Source organism: Lampris incognitus, chromosome 4 (genome assembly GCF_029633865.1).
Source record: "Lampris incognitus isolate fLamInc1 chromosome 4, fLamInc1.hap2, whole genome shotgun sequence".
Lineage (NCBI taxonomy): Eukaryota > Metazoa > Chordata > Actinopteri > Lampriformes > Lampridae > Lampris > Lampris incognitus.
Window position 1 is genome coordinate 37,550,269 of NC_079214.1, and position 21,931 is coordinate 37,572,199.

Consider the following 21,931-nt stretch of genomic DNA (forward strand, 5'->3'; position numbering starts at 1 on the left):
CGTGGCCGGGACGCGAACTTATATCGCCCGCACCACAGCAGATGTCGCTGACCGCTCGACTAAAGGGTCAGATCCACCAGCCAGCGGGCAATGTGTCTTCTTAACCATGCACTTTACACTACCCTCCTCCTTCGGGAAGCGCGTCCCCGCGCTTAAGCATATCAGCTCCTTCATGCCTCTGGGCACATGCGCTTCCGATGGTCTTACAGTCTCACCATCCCACTTCTGACACCAATGTAGCAAACGACAGGAGCAGTCTGGGAGACTGTTGCCACAGCCAGGACACAAACCCATGTTTCCCACTCCGCAAGCGACAACGTTAACCAGTTGACCAAAGGGTCCGACCCGTAAGCCATGGGCTAACGTGTCTACTTATCCATGCACGTTACACTACTGAATTTACACTACTCATGATTTTTTTTTAAGTTGTATTTATTACAGATTGATTCAAAGTTGATCTGTAATTATAGAAATGAAGAATGATTGGCTTCACACTTTTAAAAAGCATTTTATTTTTGGGCTTGGAGAAGGTATCAAGTTGCTCAAGTCAAAAGGCTCAAGTCCAAATGAAGTCATAAGTCAATGGTGTTAAAGTCAAAGTCGAGTTGCAAAAGTCTTCAGTTTTGGCAAGTCTAAAGTCATCCAATTTGTGACTTGAGTCTGACTCGAGTCCAAGTCATGTGATTCGAGTACACACCGCTGATATGAACATACAAATGAAATACACATGCACACAATTTTATGCACACAAACATACAGATACCTTTGTACATTTTCCACACAAAATTCATCTTATTTTGTCCTATTTCATAATGATATATTTATTTGAGTGCCTTTACTTACATCCATGTACGTGTGTGCGTGTGTGTGTGTGTGTGTACTTGTTTTTTACAGACACCTGAACATCAGTGAAGTGCTCCAGCTGGGAGGCGTGAATGAGGACATCCCCTATGACTACCCCCAGCTCCAACACAAACACTTCACTGGCTGCATCCGCAATCTCATTGTGGACAGCAAGGTAATACATGCAATCATGTGCAAGCGCATCCCTGGAATAGTACGGACATGTAAACACATTTGTACACTAATTCAAGTTCTACTCACACGCCACTAATACTACACCTAGGTGTTTGTGAAATATGTCCTTATAAGCCTCATGTCTACTTAACATATACAATAAAACTATGGGGCAAATCTAACATTTTGGCACAAACCTCTTTTGGATGTTAGATATCTACTGTAGAGATTTACTACTATGCGCTATACACATATAATGCACATTTTGCTTGAATGAGAGGAGGAAATGGGTGGGTCAAACTTTTTTTGTACCTCAGCTTCATTGCTTATGCATCTTTTGCAAAACAATTGGAGATTATGGAAATAGTTTTCCCTGCACATGTGAATTTATGTACAATGTCAGAAAAAGAAAAATTGTTCCAACTAATCCCCTGCCATGTCATATTATTCTCAACTTGCTGGAGGAAATCACAGAAAATGTGCAACCAAAAACCAGAAGGAATCATGCAGTCCCAGCAATTGCAAAACTCCTGGCCACACTTCACTCAATTGCCTCCAGTCTCTTCCAGCAAACGGTGGCACCTGGAAGTATTGCAATTTTAAGTTTTTCAAACTATAAAAAAAGAGCATAAAAACCCCAATTCTTCATTTATTTGAGAAGCATGTAATTGAGATTTTGAAATATTGGATCCAGTGTTCTAATATTCTATTATCAATTTCAAATAAGAATATTGAACTGTTAGTGTTAAACTGACCATTAACACCCATGCTGAAGTCCTTAATATGCTAATGTGAAGAGTGCAGTATAAGCTTATGGTTCCCAAAAGATCATGATGCTTTCAATGCAACCGAACAAGGGTTTTATGTTAGAGAAGAGTCACCAAATATACTTGGAGCAAATGAAGGGATACATGTGCAAAGCATGGTTATATGGTGACAGTCCAATGTAGATTAACAAGACTGCACTGTGTTAATGATCCTGCCCATTTAAATAGATACCGCGATAAATAGGCCAACACCATTGGTGCAAATTGTTGGCAAGCTCGCAATAATTTGCAGCTCTTGGGGTACATTTACACTGCAGGCCTTGATGCCTGATTTGGACTTTTTGTTAAAATCTAATCTTTTGTCTTAATGTTTAAACTTAATGTTTACACTACACAAACGTTGAACCCAAGTGAGCAGATATTTTTTTCCCAAAAGGTTTCAATGGCAAGTTAGCCAAGAAGGGCTGTCGGATATATTTCTTCTTTGAATTTGCTGCAGCAATTTCCGCCATCTCTACCGTGACGCCTCCATAATTTTTATCTCATAATATGTACAAGAACAGACTGGTGCAGATAACCACCTTTCACCCTGTCAAGTCTCATGCACCCTCACACACACACACACAAAATGCAAATCACTCTTCTCCATTACAAGGCTTCAAGCAAACAATTTTTTCTGCGCGCAGGATATAACATGAATGAAATAGAAGTGCGAACCTTTCCAGTACATTCAACTCAATTCAATTTATTGTCATTAAAAACAATGTGGAGGCGCATGTGTAAAAACGAAATAATTACCTGAAAACTGTGTATGAAAATTGAACACTACATAATGGGACAAAACTCAGATATTTTTTTTTAGATATGAACGTGCAGTCAGTCTCATGAGTTGAGTTACTATACAAATATAAATATATGGCGTGTGCTGGTGTGCGGCTGTATGAGTGGTGGGGCTGTTTTAGACTGGTTTGATGTCTCCCAATGGCTGGAAAACTTTGAGAGAACTGTCTCTCTTTGTGCAGTTATTGTTCCCATCACTTTTCCCAACAGCATTTCTTTTCACCATCTAATTCCAATCAGGAAGTCACACGAGGTGCCAAGTATGGTGTCGACAAGTTTTTTGAGGGCAAAGAGAGACTGGAAATATGTCAAAATGTAATACCACATAAGAGGGGGCTTTGTATCTGATCTCAAAAAGTCAGATGTGTTTTTCTGCTGTTTTCACTTTGAGCTATTAAAACTGGAATTCTGTCACATCACTGTGGACGTGTAAATGTAGCCTCAGTAGATCTGACCCTATGTGTCCACCAGATACCTCCTTCAGAGAAACATCATTGACCCTGGGGGTGAACACTTTGATAGAAATGAGAAAGCTAAGTGCTAAATACTGGTAAGGGACAGACTCGGTAGATGATGCCACGCTTAGAGATAAGGCCTTGCTCGCTTGGACTCAACAGTATTGCTTCAAACTGGCACCATGTGTCCTTGAGATTTAACCTTAAAGTACTGCATTAGTATAACTGCTTTTGGGGAAATTGAAAAATTGAATATTTTAATACTTTTTGAGAATAATTCCTTCTCTTGGTCGGTATTTTTTTTTAAAGTAACCTCCAACTTCTGCCATCAAAATAAAGGTTCCAGGGCTTCATCCCTGACTAACTTTTGCCTGTAAAATCTGAGGCAGACCCGAACCAGGGCCTGGCAATTTTTCAATCTGAATTCACGCCTGGCACTGAGCATGATAGTCATTTTTGAGCACAAGTTCTATGCAATTTTGTTACATGCGGTATTATTCAGATATATTTTTTTTTGCTGATCATTACTTGAATTAAAGAAAAATTCTCCACTCATTTTTGATGGTCTATATTGTTTATTAAAACTCAAACTGCTTTGGTGTAACTCATATTTACTGATAAAACAGTCTTTCCCTGTTCAGAGAGCCTGTCCCACAGTTACTACACATTACACATACCAGCAAACATTGAATGAGGACTCAACCCTTTAGACCTGCCAGCTATAGTCGTAATGCTTCTAATATGCACAAACACTCTGTCTCTCTCAAAAAAACAAAACAAAATTATGTACAGCTTGAATGAGCAAAATATTGCTTACCCATGGTTCACTCCCATTTGCTGTAATGGTTTATTTAACAATGAAACTCATGGAAACACAGGGACTCTGTTTCTGTTGGCATACTAGGACAGTTTGTACACAAACACCACCAGTCACTGAAGGCTTTCAGCAGCTTTGCTTACCCACTCATCTCGCTCGCTGTGGCTGTCTGTACATCCACTGCAGTAGCAGCTTCCACCTCTCTTTGTTGGATTTCTTCTGCGCTGTATTCTGGTTAATACATATGGCATTTTTCCAAAGCATCATCAAAATCAGTCATCCAAATGGTCTCCACTGGAGAAAATCTGAGATCATTTTGCTGTCCAAATGGTTTCGGGTACAACAGCCAAGTAAGTGTATTGCCATAAATATGGCTGCAGTGCTTTTCCGGGAGACACAGGAACTCCTCCCATTGATTGAAAATCAAAATCAAAACTCAACTCACTTTGGCAGCAGTAGTTCTTCCTCCACACAGTGACATCAGCAAAACATCATTGGATCAGGGAAGTAGGCGAGGTTTCTATGGCTGGCTATGGCAATACAGAAAGCATTGGAGAGTCTGCTGGATGTTACAGACATGGAAACTGTGTGAATAATAAATGCAGACATAGTTTAAAATCGTTGTAGGGATACTTTAAAGTAACCAGTAAACAGTGAAAAATGTTGCACAAACCTGTAGAATCCTTTCAGGTTCAGATGAAAATATCAAATTCTATTGACTCCATCACATATCCCAATTGTGAACGCAGAGGAAAGCTGTGGTTGAAGTCCCTAATCCTGAGCAAGCTGACCATGAGAAAAGACCAAGAGAATAACTGTGATACAAAAATGTCAGATGTGTTCGAATCCCCATGTTCCCTCCGGCTTGGTCGAGCATCCCTTCAAACACAATTGGCCGTGTCTGTGGGTAGGAAGCCAGATGTGGGAATGTGTCCTGGTTGTTGCACTAGTGCATCCTCTGGTCAGTCAGGGTGCCTGTTGGGGGGGGGGGATAGTGTGATCCTCCCACACGTTACGTCCCTCTGGCGAAACTCCTCACTGTCAGGTGAAAAGAAGCGGCTGGCGACTCCACATGTATCAGAGGAGGAATGTGGTAGTCTGCAGCCCTCCCCAGATCAGCAGAGGGGGTGGAGCAGCGACCAGGATGGCTTGGAAGAGTGGGGTAATTGGCCAGACACAATTGAGAGAAAAAGAGGGGAAACAAGCTAAAAAGAAAAAAAGAAAAACAAAAATCCCCTGTGTTGGGAAAGAGTAGCTGTAAGGGAGACTATTGACATCAGCCCACTTGTGAGATGTTTGAGAATGCATATTAAGGAGAAGTTCACAATTGCATTAATCTATGATGTCAGAGCAAGTAGTTGCTCAAAGCTTTTAGAATTATAACCACTGATGTTCTGTTGGGGGGATGCAGACTTTATCTTGTTGTCTTTGAATGACACCAGCCTCCAGGGCTTTGAGGTTGACATTCAGAGCAATTGTCAGTGTTCTTATTGGGGCTTTCTTTTGCCACACTTTTGACATACACAAAGAAAATTCATCAGTAATGGAGGTTGAAAACAGCTGTTTCAATGAATACAACAAGGAGGCATTATGACTTGGAAATTTCGCCGCTCACAATGTGCACATCCAGGAAGTATTGATGGTCTATATTGTCTATTATAACTTGAACTACTTTGGTTTAACTCTTATTTACAATGAAAACGGTCTCTCCCTGTTCAGAGCGCCTGTCCCACAGTTACTCCATGTATCGGCAAGCATTGCGTGAGGAGGCAACCCTCTAGACATGACCCCTACATCCCTAATTCTTCTAATATGCCCACACACTTTCTCTTCCTCAAAAAACTAAGTAGTGTGGGTGCAACAGGGTTATCAAATCAGTCTCATAAATTTATTAATTTTGGTGTTTAATATTTTATAATTAAACTACTAAAATTGATGGAATAATCAAATCAGTCTCATGAATCAGTCTCATAAAATGATCAATCATTAATTTTGGTGTTCAATAGTTATAATTGAACCATTCAAGTTGATGGAATAATCAATGTTGCATCAATTGGAGTACTTTCCATTTGGCAGAGCATGGCTCCAGTGAGTACTGTCACAAAATAGGGAGGACAACAACAATCAATTAATGGGAGCAGCTGAAAGAAGAACGATCAATTAAAAAAGCTAAAATTGAATACTAATCAGTTACAATCAATCGAGCAGCAATGTGATAATCAAGACACAAAAGGTGATATGACATAGAGAGGCTGTGCAAGTGTGTGTGTGTGTACTGAAAGGAGGTGTGCACGTGGGAATATACGTGTTTTTGGGTGCGTGTGTGTGTGTGTATGTGTGTGTGTGTGTGTGTGTTGCCTCGCACTGGAGAGAGGAGATGTGTATGAATGTGGCATGTGTGTGGGTGCACCTGTTTTGTGCCGAAAGGAGGAAGTTGTGTGTGTGGCAGCCTATGCACCAGCGCACAGGCAGAAAGCGTGTGATAAGGTTAAGACAAACAGTTAGAGAGAGATTGCATACACAACCTATCTACCAAGGTAGCAAATGAAAGAAAAAAAATAAATGAAAGTAGCAAACAAGCAAAAGAAAAAATAGAGTCCGTCTAGCGAACTGTGAATCAGTGTGCGCAACTGAATAATGAATTCATTCAAACAGTAGTACTTTTCTCAAGTAGCAAGGGAAGATTCAAACAAGAGAAATTAAAGGAGGGGGGGCTAAAAATCAGCCTATATAACACTTCCTATGTGAATCACAGTTTGTATCTAGATCACAGATGATCAACTAACAATACTTTTATCATTAGACCAGCTACTAAAGCTAATTCTGCCACTAAACCACTAAGGCTGAATCTTGCCCAGATATCAGCTTGAGATCGCTCTTCCGCGGTGATCAGAGTCCTTGTTGTCTGATGAACAGCATGGGGCGCAGGTTGAGGGAAACAGTTTCTTTTCCTGTCTTTATGCATGCTCAATAATCCGGGTAAGAAAATCAAAGAAGGTTGAATCAGTTCATCTGGACACAACGTTTATTGAGAGAAACGTTTCATCACTCATCTAAGTGACATCTTCAGTCTCAACTGACTGCAGGTATCCCCACCCTTATAAACAATACAGTTGCATAACGAGCTTCATCTTTCTCTGGTTGTCTGGCATCGAAGCGCGGCTCAACAGGAAAACAGTCTCTTTTCTTTAACATAGCTCATCAGCTGAAAGATCTTCGATGTTCTGTCAGTCATTGGATGGTCTCGTAGGAGTCTAGGTTGCGATTGTGTCAACCTTTAAAAAAGGTCAACCAGGAAACGTTAACCAGTAATCTCAGCCAGTTAATAGGGTGGAGAATCGGTGTTGCCAACTCTCGCGAGACAAATAAGCAACTGCAGCTTCAAAAACAAGCCCAAAATAAGCCCAATACCTCTATAGCCTGTCATGGCCTTAACAACATATATTAAACTGAAACAATTTAGAGTTTGAAAAACAAAAATAGAATTTATTTTACCAACTCATCCAACAGCAACAAACTATGCATACATAGGGAAGGCAGGCATTAATTAAACTCAATTCAAATTCTGACATGCCTATTTGTTTGGCAAATCAGAACATTTAAACACAACATTCACATTCAAAATACAGACAGAATACAGGCCTATCTGACATAAACAAACCAGTGTGTGTGTGTGAGAGAGAGAGAGAGAGAGAGAGAGAGAGAGAGAGAGAGAGAGAGAGAGAGAGAGAGAGAGAGAGAGAGAGAGAGAGAGAGAGAGAGAGAGAGAGAGAGAGAGAGAGAGAGAGCGAGCGAGCGAGAGAGAGAGAGAGAGAGCGAGAGAGAGAGAGAGAGAGCGAGAGAGAGAGAGAGAGGGAGTTTGTGAGTGTGTATGTGTGTGTGCACCTGCCTGTTTCTGTGTGCTGTTTATTTTGCTAAAACTCATCAAACGCCAACAAAGTAGGTCTATATATGGCAGGCATTAATGCAATTCAAATGTAGCAAATGCCAGTTTCTGCATTGCCAAATACTAAATCAAAACATTTAAACAAAACATTTACAGCAAAGTTATGGCAAATACATACATATATAGGTTTGTGGGGGGGCCAATTGCACTTCACTGATTGCATGTGTCCAAGGCGAACGTTCACAGAGTCAACTGTGTAGTAGCCTCGATGCGAAGGCTATGCGCAGGCTGCACCGTAGGCTCTGCGAAGGTTCGCACGCAAAAGCCATGCTGTAAGCAGATAGTGTCAATCAATGCAGCTGGTGAAAATACACTCTGAATGTAAAAACAAAGTCGCTTATTATTTTTACAATCAAGCAACCTTAGTTTTAAAAACAAGCCCAAAAAAACGCAACCCACGACTCATGATTTTTTCAAGCGACTTAAAAAAAAAAGAAGCCCAAAGTCGCATATTATAAGCGGACTTGGCAACTATCCTCCTCTGATACAGTGCTGCACTACTAAAGCTGCACAGCAGACCCAGCCATCTTCGGAGGTGGCTACTGATCTTCCTCTCCAAGGTCTCCACTGTCAACAGGGTTACGTCATAAACTAGCATAGGCCAGAGGATTCAGGGTAAGATGCCATGTTGGTAAATCCAAGCCTTGAACCTGCCAGATAGCCCAGACTTGTGTACTGCGTATTGTATTTTTAAATCACGTCAGGACACAGCGCTGTCGCTCGACACAACCTCTCCGTGGCATTCTTTATTTAGACTGACACAGCAACACAGGCAGACCCGATCAAACAACCCAGAGCCCGCAGGCATCACCAATCGATCCCAGCACAATAGAACAGCACCAAATCAAATGCAGCACTGTCGATGTGTGCAGACATAACACTGCGGTGAGCCAATTCTCACGCTCCTTAATGACCGCTTGGATTGCCGCTGTATCCCTAAGGCAGGGGTTCTCAAACTTTTTCACACCAAGGACCACTTGATCATAAAAACATTTTCCGTGGACCACCTAACCAGCCGGCCAACACCCCCCCCTCCCCCGCCCAAAAAAAACCCCTTTTAAAACAGTCTATATTAGGCTTACAATAGCATATTATGTTTTATATTGCAAATTATGTCTGCAGAATATTACAATACAAAATATGTAATAAATAGGCTACTAGCAAAATTAGGCTAGGCTTCTACCATATACCTTGACCTTGATTTTTGTGAGATGTATGTGTAATTACTGTTTCATATTAATTTTGTTCAGAGCTATTGCCTTTGGTTGTGATGTGATGAATAAAACATGGGAATTTATTTGAAATACCACTGTCAGGGTGAACTCAATGTGAATTCATCATTAAAAGAGTGAACTATTAATGTTAATTTAACAAAAATTCGTTTTAATAGGAATCAAATCTTTGTACTGGCTCTTGTGAAGCTATGAAATTACACATTTCAAATAAGCATACCAGCTTTACAGGTAGCCTCAGTCAACAACTAATGGGAGGAATGCTGTTGCTTTTGCTGTTGCATTGCTGACTCAATGTCTGGCTCCACACTAGAGTTTCAGTCTCATACAGGGGGCTACATCGATCTTGTTCCTCTGCTTGGTTTTCAAACCAACCAGTGTGGAGAACCCAACTTCACAGCTGTAGGTGGTTGAAAACGGCATTAACACTTGCAAAGCAGACTCAGCCAGCTCAGGATGTTCAGGTTGGACGAGAACCCAGAAGTCTGTCAAGCATTTTTCTCTGAACGCCATTCTCAGTGTTCCATCTGATGCAATGTCCACAAGACTATCCACCTTCCGTGCTGATAGTTTGGAACCGACGCGCTCAATGTGAGGTTGGTCTCCAAATGGATTTCTGATCCATTCAAGGTCCACATCCAATTCTGGAAAGTATCTTCCCAATTGCGTGTGAATGCCTTGCAAATGTTCCTTGAAGGCTGCCAGTGTGTTGCTATCCAGAACCTCTTCAGCTTCGGGGACAAAATCGGCTAGAGCTGGGAAACAGTCAAACTCCTGGCGATCAAGACGCGCGCACCACAGATCCATTTTGATGCGAGTGGCTTTAACTTTGTCCTGCACTGTAAAAACCGTGACCGCTTTTCCTTGCAGCGCTAAATTCAGGTTATTAAGCGTGCTGAACACATCAGCAAGAAAGGCTAGTTTTGCGAGTCATTGAAAGTCATGCATTCTGCCATAAAGTTCATCAGTTTGATGCAAAAACAGCTTGACTTCATTGCGCAGTTCAAAGAGGCGGGTGAGAACTTTACCACGCGATAGCCAGCGAACTTCTGTGTGGAAAAGAAGTGTTGTGTGCTCACTTCCCATTTCTTCACACAGAACTTTAAAAAGACGTGAGTTCAGTGCCTTGCTTTTAATTAAGTTGACAATTTTTACGGCCTCGTCCAAAACCTGTTTAAGACAGGGTGGCTTTTTTTTTACTGCCAATTGCTCTCTGTGGATACAGCAGTGCATCGATGCGGCAGAGGGAGCGACAGCGCGTACACGCGTAACCAGGCCCTTGCGTTTGGCTGTCATCGCCGTGGCACCGCCAGTGCACACGCCAGCACACCTCTTCCAATCAATGTTATTCTGTACAATGAAGTTATTAAGGGACTCAAATATCGCCTCTCCTGTGGTGTTGGTCGGTAGGGATTGACAGAAAAGAAAATCATCGTGAACAGCACCCGCATGTATGTACCGCACAAAGCAGAGGAGAATAGCCTCGTTAACGATGTCCGTGGACTCGTCCAGTTGGAGAGAGAAAAAAAGACTCTGACGCAGACGTGTCACCAGCTGATCTTGGACATTTGCAGCCATGGATGTTATTCGCCGCTTGACTGTATCATTGGACAGAGGTACTTTGTAAAGTTCCTCACTCGCTTTCTCCCATAGCATTATATTGGCCATAACCTTTGCAGCTGGCTTAACCAAGGTCCCGCCGATTCAGCGAGGTTTGCCAGCTTTCGCAATGAGTAGGGAGACCTTGTATGAGGCTTCGGTAGCTTTCGCGTTGTCCCCTGGCATAAAAAACTGTGTGGCTTCCTTTCTCGTGTGTCGCTCAAGCTCTTCACGTTTTCTCTCAAAAAATTGCACAGGTTTCGAGGTGTATTCCTTGTGTTTTGACTCGAAGTGACGCTTGAGTTTGGCAGGTTTCATTGCTTCATTAGCTAATATGCCATAGCACACAACACAATGAGGTTTTGGATCCTCAGCATCTCCAGTCCAGAAAAATCCAAATTGAATGTAATCGCTACTGTATTTACGTTTCACTTTTGCAGTGGCTTTTTCAGAGTGTTGTGCTAGCTAGCTCCTGCTGCAAACTGTTAGCACTATGGGACTCGATGCTAACACTGACGCGCTCAATGTGAGAAGGAAGTCTTTGCACCTTGTTGCTTACATTGTTCGTCGTTTCTCCGGATTTTCTCTTCAGCCACCGATCCATGATGTTTGTATTTTGAACGGTTCACTTCACTCTTTGTTAGATTCTACTTAATTTTCACAATAGTCAGGAGGTCTTTGACATGAAAATCCTGTTATTGGAATGGAAGCTAACTAGGTAACCTAGGTAACACAGGCTAACTGAAGAGACATGACTCAAAACGCAGGTTTGCATTAGACAAATTGAACAAAATTCTTAGGCTTATTTAGGCTACATTTTGGTTCACTTTTAATTTAGAAAACAGCTGTACTCGTAACTTTGCATTGGAACGCAGATGAAGGTGATTTGAGAAACACTATTTTTTGCAGTCCTCCCGCGGACCACTTGGGGGCGCTCGAGGACCACTGGTGGTCCGCGGACCACACTTTGAGTATCACTGCCCTAAGGCTACAGTCAAAGGCCTTCTCTAGACTCTTGACTGGTTTCTTGGTAATGGATGTGATTGCAATGCCATCCAGAAAGAAGCAAAACCGGTCCACCCCCCACCCCCACCCCACTTCAACACCATAGCCCTGGATTTGGCTGGTTTAAAACTCATCCTTGCCCAGAAGATGAGCTTCTCCAGGTCCTGGAGGATCCACCTACCACCAGGCACCAGTGATATGGTGACAGTGAGGTAGTCAATAAAGGCTCTGATGGGGGGCTGCTGAATGCCAGATGTGGACAGAGGGTCTCTGCACTCAGTTTCAGCTGCCTTGACCACCATATCCATGGCAAGGATGAAGAGTGTAACTGAAATGGTACACCAGTTATGATCCCCATCACAAGCCGGTGCTAGTCAGATGTTGTGTTCCCAGAAGTGACTCCGAGTTCCCGTAGTAGTTCAGGATGAGGTCTTTGAGCTTACTGGGTACATGGTGTCGGTCCAGAGTAGTCTTGATCAGCTTGTGGGGTACTGAGCTATATGCATTGGCAAGGTCAAGCCAAAGCACAACTAGGTCAACCTTCCCTTTTTGCGATTCCCTGATCAGCTGGGTGACAACTCTGGTGTGTTCTAGGCACCCCGGAACTCCAGGAACGCCGCCCTTCTGTACTGAAGTATCAATGTAGGCATTCTTATGGGGAAAGTCTGTCATCCTGGATAGGATACTGAAGATCCTCCCCTCCACACTGAGGAGTGAGATGGATCTGAACTGCTCCAGCTTGTTTGAGTTCTCTTCCTTCAGTATCTAGACTCCCTCTGCCTGCCTCCACTGGTCCGCTACAGTTCCCCTGTACAGAATCTTCCAGAGGATACTGAGGAGCTCTGTGCAGTGCTTGTACACCTTATAGGCTGGGTCCCGGAGCAGAGCTTGTTCTGGCTGCAGTAACCACCATCTGGACTTCCTTCCAGGTGGGCTCTCTGGTATTGAACTCCACCGTGGGCACTGATATGTCCAAAAGGGCTCTGTGAGGCCCTAGCTCTTGCTCTCTATCAAGGTCACTCAGAGTGTTGTGCAGGAAGTGGTCTACCTCTTCCTTAGAGCAGGCAAGACGACCGCTGCGCTTCTGCCCTAACAGCTGTCTTGTGCATCCAAATGAATCAGCTATATGTATGCTCCCTGGCTCTCTCTCTCTCTCTCCTCCGTCTTCTGTGCCATTCTGCTCTTCGCAGGGTCATTATCTTCTTCCTGATGATGTAACAGAACTCAGCCAGTGTTCGTTTCTCCTTCTTGGTTGCTACCTTGAACTGCCTTGCCAGAGTCCGAAGCTCTTGCCGCAGTTGGTGGATCTTGTCTGCCCTTTGGTTCATGGTGTAGTTGGGTCTGGTGGGCTTGCCCTCTTCAACACCAAACCTCTATGCTGCAAAACTGACAATGATGGTTGTCATCGTCAGAAGTTGTCTGTCTGTGTCTCCCTTTGCTGTTGACATAATGATTCTGGCCACATCCTCGTCAAATTGGCACCACTCTCTGTGTTGGCTTGCTGGAGGCTACTTGATTCGACTCTGTTGAACTACTCTGCTGAGAGCAAGAGAGCTTAGCACATGGGGATTCTGGGCTCCGTGGGGTGTCTCTGGGCCGGGCCCTTCCTGCATCTCACCAGGAGTGGATCCTGTGCGCTGCACTGCTCCCCTCCGCGCCAAGCATATCATTGAAGCCTGATGGATTTTAAGGCCGTGCTTGTTCTTGTAGACCTTGCCAGAAATTCATCTTTGAGTTGTCGTCATTGATAATCCATTTGCCAAGGTCGTCATCATTAGGTCCATCGTATTAGGGTGGTCACCCCCCCCCGGGCTTCCCTGGGGCGTATATCCCTGTGTGTTCTGTAGCTTATTTTGGGGTTCTTCCTCATGAAAGATGCATGTGTAAAATGTTATGCATTGTTCAGTTATGTTATGCTGTGACTGACTAAATTACTGACAAATCTTACAAATTCAGCCAGGGGCACCTCCAGGATTCTCTTTGACTATACAGATGAATGAGAGAGGTTATGTGATGTCATATGATCTTCTGAAAGTGGGCTTATACCTTTAGTCCCGTCCAGAATCAAACACAGTATACACTGTATTTACTGCATATCATTTATGAACTGTGGAGACACATTGGTTGAATTTAATACATCTGAGAGGAGCAGCTGGTCTACTTACAGTTCTGCAGATTCAAGTTTTACTGTTTAATAAAGAGAGATTCATGTTGAAGTTATACTATTTGCTGCAAAATAAAGGTATTACCGTGTAAGTCCATGTTTGTTTTATTATTAGCTCATGAGCCTACTGTGGCATCAATAATTTGACTCTTGTGTAGGTAGTGTTGTGAGAATTATGCGAGTAAAACATGTTCACTGTTCAGATTGGGAATTATCCTAATATGAAACATCAATTTGCATGAACTTTCATCATAATTGTACAGCAAGATTTAAATCAGTGCATTATACCAGCTAGTAGCTAAATCAGGGGAGGGATTTATTATATGATTTCTTTATTCAGCTAATATTACCCCATTTAATGAATGAATAAATGGTAATACCTACCCACTTAACTGAATAGCCTATAGAGCAATTAGACATGTGTCCCTATAGCATACTATAGGAATATATTCCATCTGATTATGGTGCGCCAATCTGGGTAAAAGTCCAGGGCCGATTTCAATAGTTTATCCCTGTCCATCCCTGTTAGAGCCGTTTTCATTTACATTAGATGAATGAGTGTGGACTAGCTTATTTGGCTGTATGGTTAGCATGTACATCATGTGCATTATATAACTAAACATAAAACAAATACTCATATATTAAATGAAAAACCTTTGTAAAGTCACTGTGCTCAAACTATTTTCTGAAGCCTCTAATCAAGATTAAATGTTAATCGGAGGCAATGATGGACCAGCATGATCACTGACGAGAACATAGGTAACTCACACAGCCTGAAAAACTGGAATTGCCTCAACAAGTGATTGTAAACTAAATATTCAAACTAGAAAAAAATTGCTCTTCCATTTTGGACGAAAACACTGCTGCTAGATAACCACACTGTGTACCCATAGGTGGTGCACATTACTTTCATCGTGCATCCGTAACACTGTCGTGACCCTATCTACACGATCCAGCGACGTTTGCTGTGGACATGGCTCCTAACTTCCACTTTTTCAGCATTAGTTCTTCTGCCACACAGTGACATCAGCAAAACGTCACTGGACCGTGGCAGTAAGTGAGGTTTCTACAGCTGGCTATGGCAATACAGAGAACATTGGAAAGTCTGCTTTATGTTACAGACATGGAAACCATTTGAATCCAGATACGGTTGAAAATCGGTGTAGGACTCCATTTAAAGTTCTGTGAAGAAATTGTGTGGTTAATCTAAATGTATTCAGTGAATCATATTTATGTTCCATTAAGATGTTTTATACCTAATAGAAGGGCTTAAAATATTATGTTAGTTACTCATACTGATGGCTTAAAGGCCTGTGTCCAGTGTACCTGATAGTGAAAGCCATCACATATATTATGCACTAATAAGAAAAATTTAACTGAGGCGTGTAGGCGGACATCAGGATAATAACTCTCCCAAAGGGGGAGAAGCATTAGGTGTTCTACTGATTAATAATGTTAATGGACAAGTTAAAAGTTTGTTTGTGTGTGTGTGTGTGTGCGTGTGCGTGCGTGCGTGCGTGCGTGTGCGTGTATGTGAACATGCACAAGCAGAGAGATGAAGTGAGAGCTCGATGAACCAAAAGCATGGGTGTAAGGTCATGCAGGGTTTTTTTTAGATAATTTTAGATAATTGTGTTGCTAAAGCAATTGCACATTCAACGCTTGACAGATTTGTTTTTTTTTTTCCCCGATGACTTTCCTCTTTTGTGTTTGACATGTGGAGCGTCGTTGTGATTCATAGACTATGGATAATGAATGGGCATATCCATTCTATCCCATGTTTTTTTCTATGCCTTTGTGACCGAGAAGAGGAAGCAGGAGGGAAGGCATTTTCTCACAAGCGACCTGTTACTGATGTCATCTAAAATCAGTGTTGGTAATTCATTTTTCAGCAGAAGGAGCTCAGTGTAAACTATTTTGATAATTTCTACATATCTCTCCTCACAAGTCTATTCATCAAACTAACCACAAATTTACAGTGGACCCATAGGACCCATAGCTGGAGTGTGAGTCAGTAGCTAGCTAGCAAGTTACATTGGTCCAACTTGGAAATCTGACAGCTCGCTGTTGTTTACTGTTTATGTTTGATATCAAGAATTTTATTGAAGTAAAGCACTTCCTTTAGTTTTTCAGGTAAGTTTAATGATTTGTTTCTCAAGGAAGAGAAAAGCAACAGATGAGGCTGAGTCAGGTAAAAGTTGAAACCCAAATTTAAATTTACTCAAGAGTGCAGTCATGTCAGAGTTGACTTGTGATAGTTTTGTTTCCAGCCTAGCCCCAGATTTTATATTTTGTGTTCAAACTTACTACAAATAGGCTAATTGCCTACCTTTTGTAACAGCAGTTTTGATAATAATAACAATAATAACAATAATAATGATAGTAACACAAAGCCAGCCAGTGTTAGGGCAGAGTGGAAGAGAGAGGAAGAGGGGGTGAGTAAGTTTTGTTTTTGTTTTTTTCCCCTTTTGGATCGATCCACATAACTGGCAATTGTGGATTTATTCTAGTAAAATCAACCCTAAATGTCATCTGAAACAGTGACATACAAAATACACAGGACTGACAGACACACATGCAGCACTTGCTTGAGCATGCACACATGCAGACTCAACAGGCCAAAAAGAAATACATACCACACCCTAAAAAGCACAACAAAGAATTGACACAAATGCACACAACACACATGTACACACAGCGCACAGAACCGACACTTACACAAAGCATGATTTGGGCTCACACAGCCATATACACAAGCACACAGAATAATCACATAACACACGCTCTAATGCAGGGGTTTTCAAAGTGTGAGGCGTGCCTCCCCTGGGGGGCGCCAGAGAGTTTCAGGGGAGGAGCAGCGTGAGAAAAAAAAACGTGAAGAAAAAGTAACCGTAAACGTCTAGCTAAATTTAGTTAACTTCAGCAATGCTTGGAGCAAAATGGATCGATTTTTAGTAACATTACCTACAGTGAGAAAGGAGACAGCGTCTGGGGCAAGCAGAAAATGGAGGAAGTATGACCATGATTATTTAACGTTTGGATTTTCATGGATTGGTCATGATGACGCCCCACTGCCACAGTGTGTTATCTGCAAAGAGGTGCTAGCTAACGACAGTATGAGACCATGTAAACTCCGACGTCATATTGATACGAAACACCCAAGTTTGGTGACCAAGCCACAGGAGTTTTTTGATAGGAAGCTAAAACATAAAGATAAGATGTTTAAAAATGTTTGAAAAAGATGTTTTAAAAAATAAAAGATCATCTTCAAAGATATATCATTTACTGTTGAAACCCGTTTTTATACCTGAGTGGAACATACATTATAGCAACAACAATAATAGTAATAATAGCAATAATAATTGGGAGGGGGGGGGCGCAGCTGTTTTTATGTTCTCTGAGGGGAGGCTCGCTTTCCTACACCTTGAAAACCCCTGCTCTAATGTACACACACACACACACACACACACACACACACACACACACACACACACACACAAAATGACACATACACACAGAACAGACAAATACAGACACACATGCTGGTGCAGACGGTTGACAACACACAGACTTTACAAGCATGGAGTGTGTTTACAGTGGCTCTACCAAAAACGGACACGCAGTTTTCGCAATCATTAAGAATCCAAGGAGAGGAAGGTCAGCAAAGCCTGCTTTCTTGCTATTGTCACCGACCAATAACAAGGGTCTTGAGGTCAGAACCAATCAGTGACTTTTCGGCAGAACAAGGCAACACATTTTGTTCTTTACAGTCCTTGCCTTTTTTCTCCTGTTCTTGTAACCTCAGTAATGAAAAACCATAAATTGGCAGATAGGGGAGGGGAGGGGATGAACTTGTGGGAACTTGAATTTAGGCTCTCAAGGTTCCCCTGTCTTTCTCATGGCTCTTTGCTCAGATGATTTGGTCCACAGTTTTTTGGCTAATGTGAAAGAAAGTGAGAGAGAAAGATAAAGGTTACGGGAGAGAATTGGGAAAAGAGCCAAACCTGAAGCCCTTGAAAACTTTCCTTCACCTCTTCTATCTTTTGTCATTCTTTACATGGCATTTTATTTACTTTCTTCCCTCCTCTCTTCCAATCTATGTTCCAGTTGCCTGTCTAGTTACCTCTCTCTTGCTGTCACTCTAGCATCCTAGCTTCATGTCCTGTTTCCGCTTTCCTATCCTCTTAACTGTCTCCTTCATCCGTCCACTCTGCTGCTACGTCCTTTTTTTGCCCCTGCTTGCAAATGTTAGATTTCTGCTTGCAGATTATTATTTTTTTTGGATTTTCCCCCATTTTTCTCCCAATTGTACTTGGCCAATTACCCCACTCTTCTGAGCTGCCCCAGTTGCTGCTGCACCCCCTCTGCCGATCCGGGGAGGGCTGCAGACTACCACATGCCTCCTCCGATACATGTGGAGTTGCCAGCCGCTTATTTTCACCTGACAGTGAGGAGGTTCGCCAGGGGTCATAGCGCGTGGGAGGATCACACTATTCCCCCCAGTTCCCCCTCCCCCTGAACAGGCGCCCTGGCCGACCAGAGGAGGTTCTAGTGCAGCAACCAGGACACACACACCCACATCCAGCTTCCCACCCGCAGACATGGCCAATTCTGTCTGTAGGGATGCCCGACCAAGCCAGAGATAACACGGGGATTCAAACTGGTGAGCCCCATGTTGTTATGCAATGGAATAGACCGCTACGCCACCCGCCAGATTTTTAACTGCCTGTTCTGCCCTATTTGCTGTCATCTTCTCTCCATATTCTCTCATCTTCTTCTTTCTTCCATGCCATGTTTTTGTTTTGCACTTGTTCTGCTCCTCTATTCCTCTCTCCCCTCTTTCTAATCCCACTTTTCTTGCAGTACATTTTCCTCTCCCCTCGCCTCTCCTCATCACTGCTAGATTCTAATCTTTTTTTATTACCTCTTTTCCCTCTCATCTCCTCTCCTTCCATCCAGATTTATGATTTGGGCTCGCCGGCTGACTCTCAGTCCACCTCTCCGGGCTGTCTTACCACTGATGGCAGCTGTGTCAACATGGGCTACCCGTCCTGCGGCCATCGGGGGCTCTGCCGTGGGGAGTGGGGCTCCTTCAGCTGCCAGTGTGTGCCAGGCTATACAGGGCACCAGTGCGAAGAGGGTGAGCAAAAACTGTTTCCTGAACTTTGGTTTTAGAAAATTAAAAACATTAAATTAAAACAGTGACAACTAAAAGCATGCAGACTTAAATGGGGGGGGGGGTTAAAATATATGAGTTCCCTGTTGTTTATATTCTAAAATACCTAAAATGTATCACCCCAAGGCAATACCATGGGGAATGTACCACAACTTTGGGTTCGCGACGCGAACCTTAGTTATATGAACAACGACAAAATGGCTGAGAGGGTTATTGCATTGTGACATCATCCACAATAGCTCGCTGGAAAAAAGAAAAACGATGGAGGTGAGAGCCGATACACAGACTTTGACCGAGGAGAAAGACCATAGTCTATCACTCCTACAGACCTCCACAAAAGTCAGTATAGGGCCAATCCCTACTGACAAAGGGTCCATGTCGCGTTCAGCGCAAAATTGGTAAAATCGATTCCAGTACCCCTGGTACCTGGAATACGTGGAGTCTTTACGCGCCACTAAGATGACACGAATCACTTGCGCACTAAGTCCCATAGCTAAGAGCCTGGCTTTGTAAGCATCCACGCCGCTAATCGGGAGCCTCCTATCCAGGGGCCCTCCCGTTGCAGCCCTCCTGCTTGCGTGAGCGCGTCCGCCCACTCCGGGACGTCGAACCGCTCGCCTACTATCCAGGGTACTATTCGCGGAAACCACGGGGTGCTCAGTTCGTACGGGGCCACGAGAACTAACCGACCCCCTGTGCGCTCGAACTTGACCACCAGGTCTAGGAGGCACCTGCGCGGGGCGAATGCGTAAAGCATCTCCTCGGGCCATGGATCTAGTCCAAGCGCGTTGACCCCCAACGGCGCTAGGTCGGACGGGAGCATCGAGTACCAACGAGGGCACTTGTAATTGAGTTTCGATGCGAACAGATCCACTTGAGCTACCCCGAACCTCTCCCAGATCATAGCCACTATGGCTGGGTTGAGGCTCCAATTGTCCGCATGCGGGCCGCCTCTCGAGAGGATGTCCGCTGCTTCGTTGTCCTTCCCAGGAACATGAAGCGCCCTGATTGATAGCGCGTTGCTGTTGACCCAAATCCAAATTTGCATGGCCAACTCTCTGCAACGCTTGGACTTCATACCGCCTTGGCGGTTGATGTAGGCCTTGGCCGTCATGCTGTCTGTCATTATCAGTATGTGACGGCCTACGAGATCCTGAGCGAAATGCTGGATAGCCAGCCAAATCATCTCCGTCTCGCGCGCGTTGATGTGGACCTTCTCCCCAGACGGCCACACTCCTCGCGCTGTTTTGTAGCCAAGGATGGCCCCCCAACCCGAGAGGGACGCATTCATATAAATCGTTACCTCGGGTCCCCTGGGGCCCATAGGGACCCCAGACATGTCCACACAGGCTCTGTTCCAGTGGTCTAGGTCCTGCGCTACCACGCGCGGGACCAGGATAAGATGATTGTTGTACCGGCGTTCGTTGCCGTATTTCAAGAAGTGAACTGCGAACCACAATTGCAGTCTCCTCATGAACAACAGACCTAAAGGAACAACTTGGTGAGCCGATGCCAGAAGGCCCAGCAGCCTCCTGATCATCCGATAAGTGACATATGTCCCCGGGACGAAATGTGCTAACGTGGTCCTGGTGGAATGCCATCTCTCTTGCGTAAGGGTTGCGCGCATGGATACCGTATCCAAACTCAGACCCAGATACGTTGCCTGGCACGAAGGCCATGGCGCGCTATTCTTTATGTTGATAGTGAAACCCATGTACTCCATGAATTCCATCAACTCCTGAGTATGGAGTATTGCTTGTTCCGGCGACCGGGCCAACACCAACAGGTCGTCTAGGAACCATGCCAAGCGCATACCTTTGCGCATCAACACTCTGAGCGCTGCTTTCACACACCTTGTGAATGTCAGAGGAGAGAGGCGATATCCGAACGGGAGGCATGTGTACTGGTAACACTGACCCCGGCAACAGAACCGAAGATACTTTCTGTGTCTTTCCGCAATCGGACAATGATAGAAAGCATCTTTTAGGTCGACCGAAGTTAGCCAATCGGACTGTGTCACCATTGACAGCAGAACCGGTGTGCATAGCGTTTTGAAACTGACCTTCTCTACATACTTGTTGAAGGGTTTCAAATCTAGGATTGGGCGCACGCCCCCATCCTTCTTCGGGACCAGAAAATAACGGCTGTAAAACCCGTCTTCTCTTTCTAGGGGAGGAACCACCGTGATTGCCCCTTTCGAGAGTAACTCTGTGAGTTCGTTGTCTAGGATTTGTGCTTCGGCCACCGACCCCGGTTCCGTATGCACTATTCCCAAGTACGGGGGTACAATACCGTTCTCGAAAAGGATTTGGTGTCCGTGGGCTATCTGATCCAAAACAGAAGCCGACGGGACCAATTCCTTCCACCTGTGTAACATGCATGACAGAGGTCTCGTTGCCTCCTGTACCTTGCTGTTCAGGTAGCGCGCATAAGTTGCGCGTAAAGGGTCTGGGGAAGCCCCGCCCGCCATGCCCTGCATCCATGGGGGGGCTTCGTCCTTGTAAAGGAGACCCAGATGGGGGAATTGGCGTTTTGAACCTTTCCAAATTACCATTTGACCCATCAGAGAGACTAAACATTGTTGCATCATAGTCCCCTCCCAGGGGCTCATTTGCGCTCATGTCATTATCATCCAATATTTCCAGCAGGGATGTTATTACATTGTTATCATCATCTTTACCTAAAGATTCAGACAGACAATCAGACTTGCGTTCCAAACCTTTTAAAACGCAATCACCATCATCACCAACATAAAAACCTTTATTCACATTCACAGCCTTTGGAATAGAACAAGTAGACTGTGCATCAGAAACCAAAATAAAAGGCGCAGTGTTTAGCCCTGCGCACGCTGTGTCCCCTGAACAAGCGTCTATATCGCCGGAGACGGCTCTGGAATCAGTCTGTTGGTGTGGG

At 43.9% G+C, this 21,931-nt stretch overlaps 1 protein-coding gene across 1 annotated transcript in view; it reads left to right on the top strand.

Moving 5' to 3' along the window:
• Positions 1–21,931, top strand: part of si:ch211-186j3.6 (neural-cadherin) — a 666,499-nt gene that overhangs the window by 555,867 nt on the left and 88,701 nt on the right. The window contains 2 exon segments of the mRNA XM_056278708.1: positions 895–1,018; positions 18,802–18,982. Of these exon segments, the coding sequence (XP_056134683.1) occupies positions 895–1,018; positions 18,802–18,982 (305 nt within the window).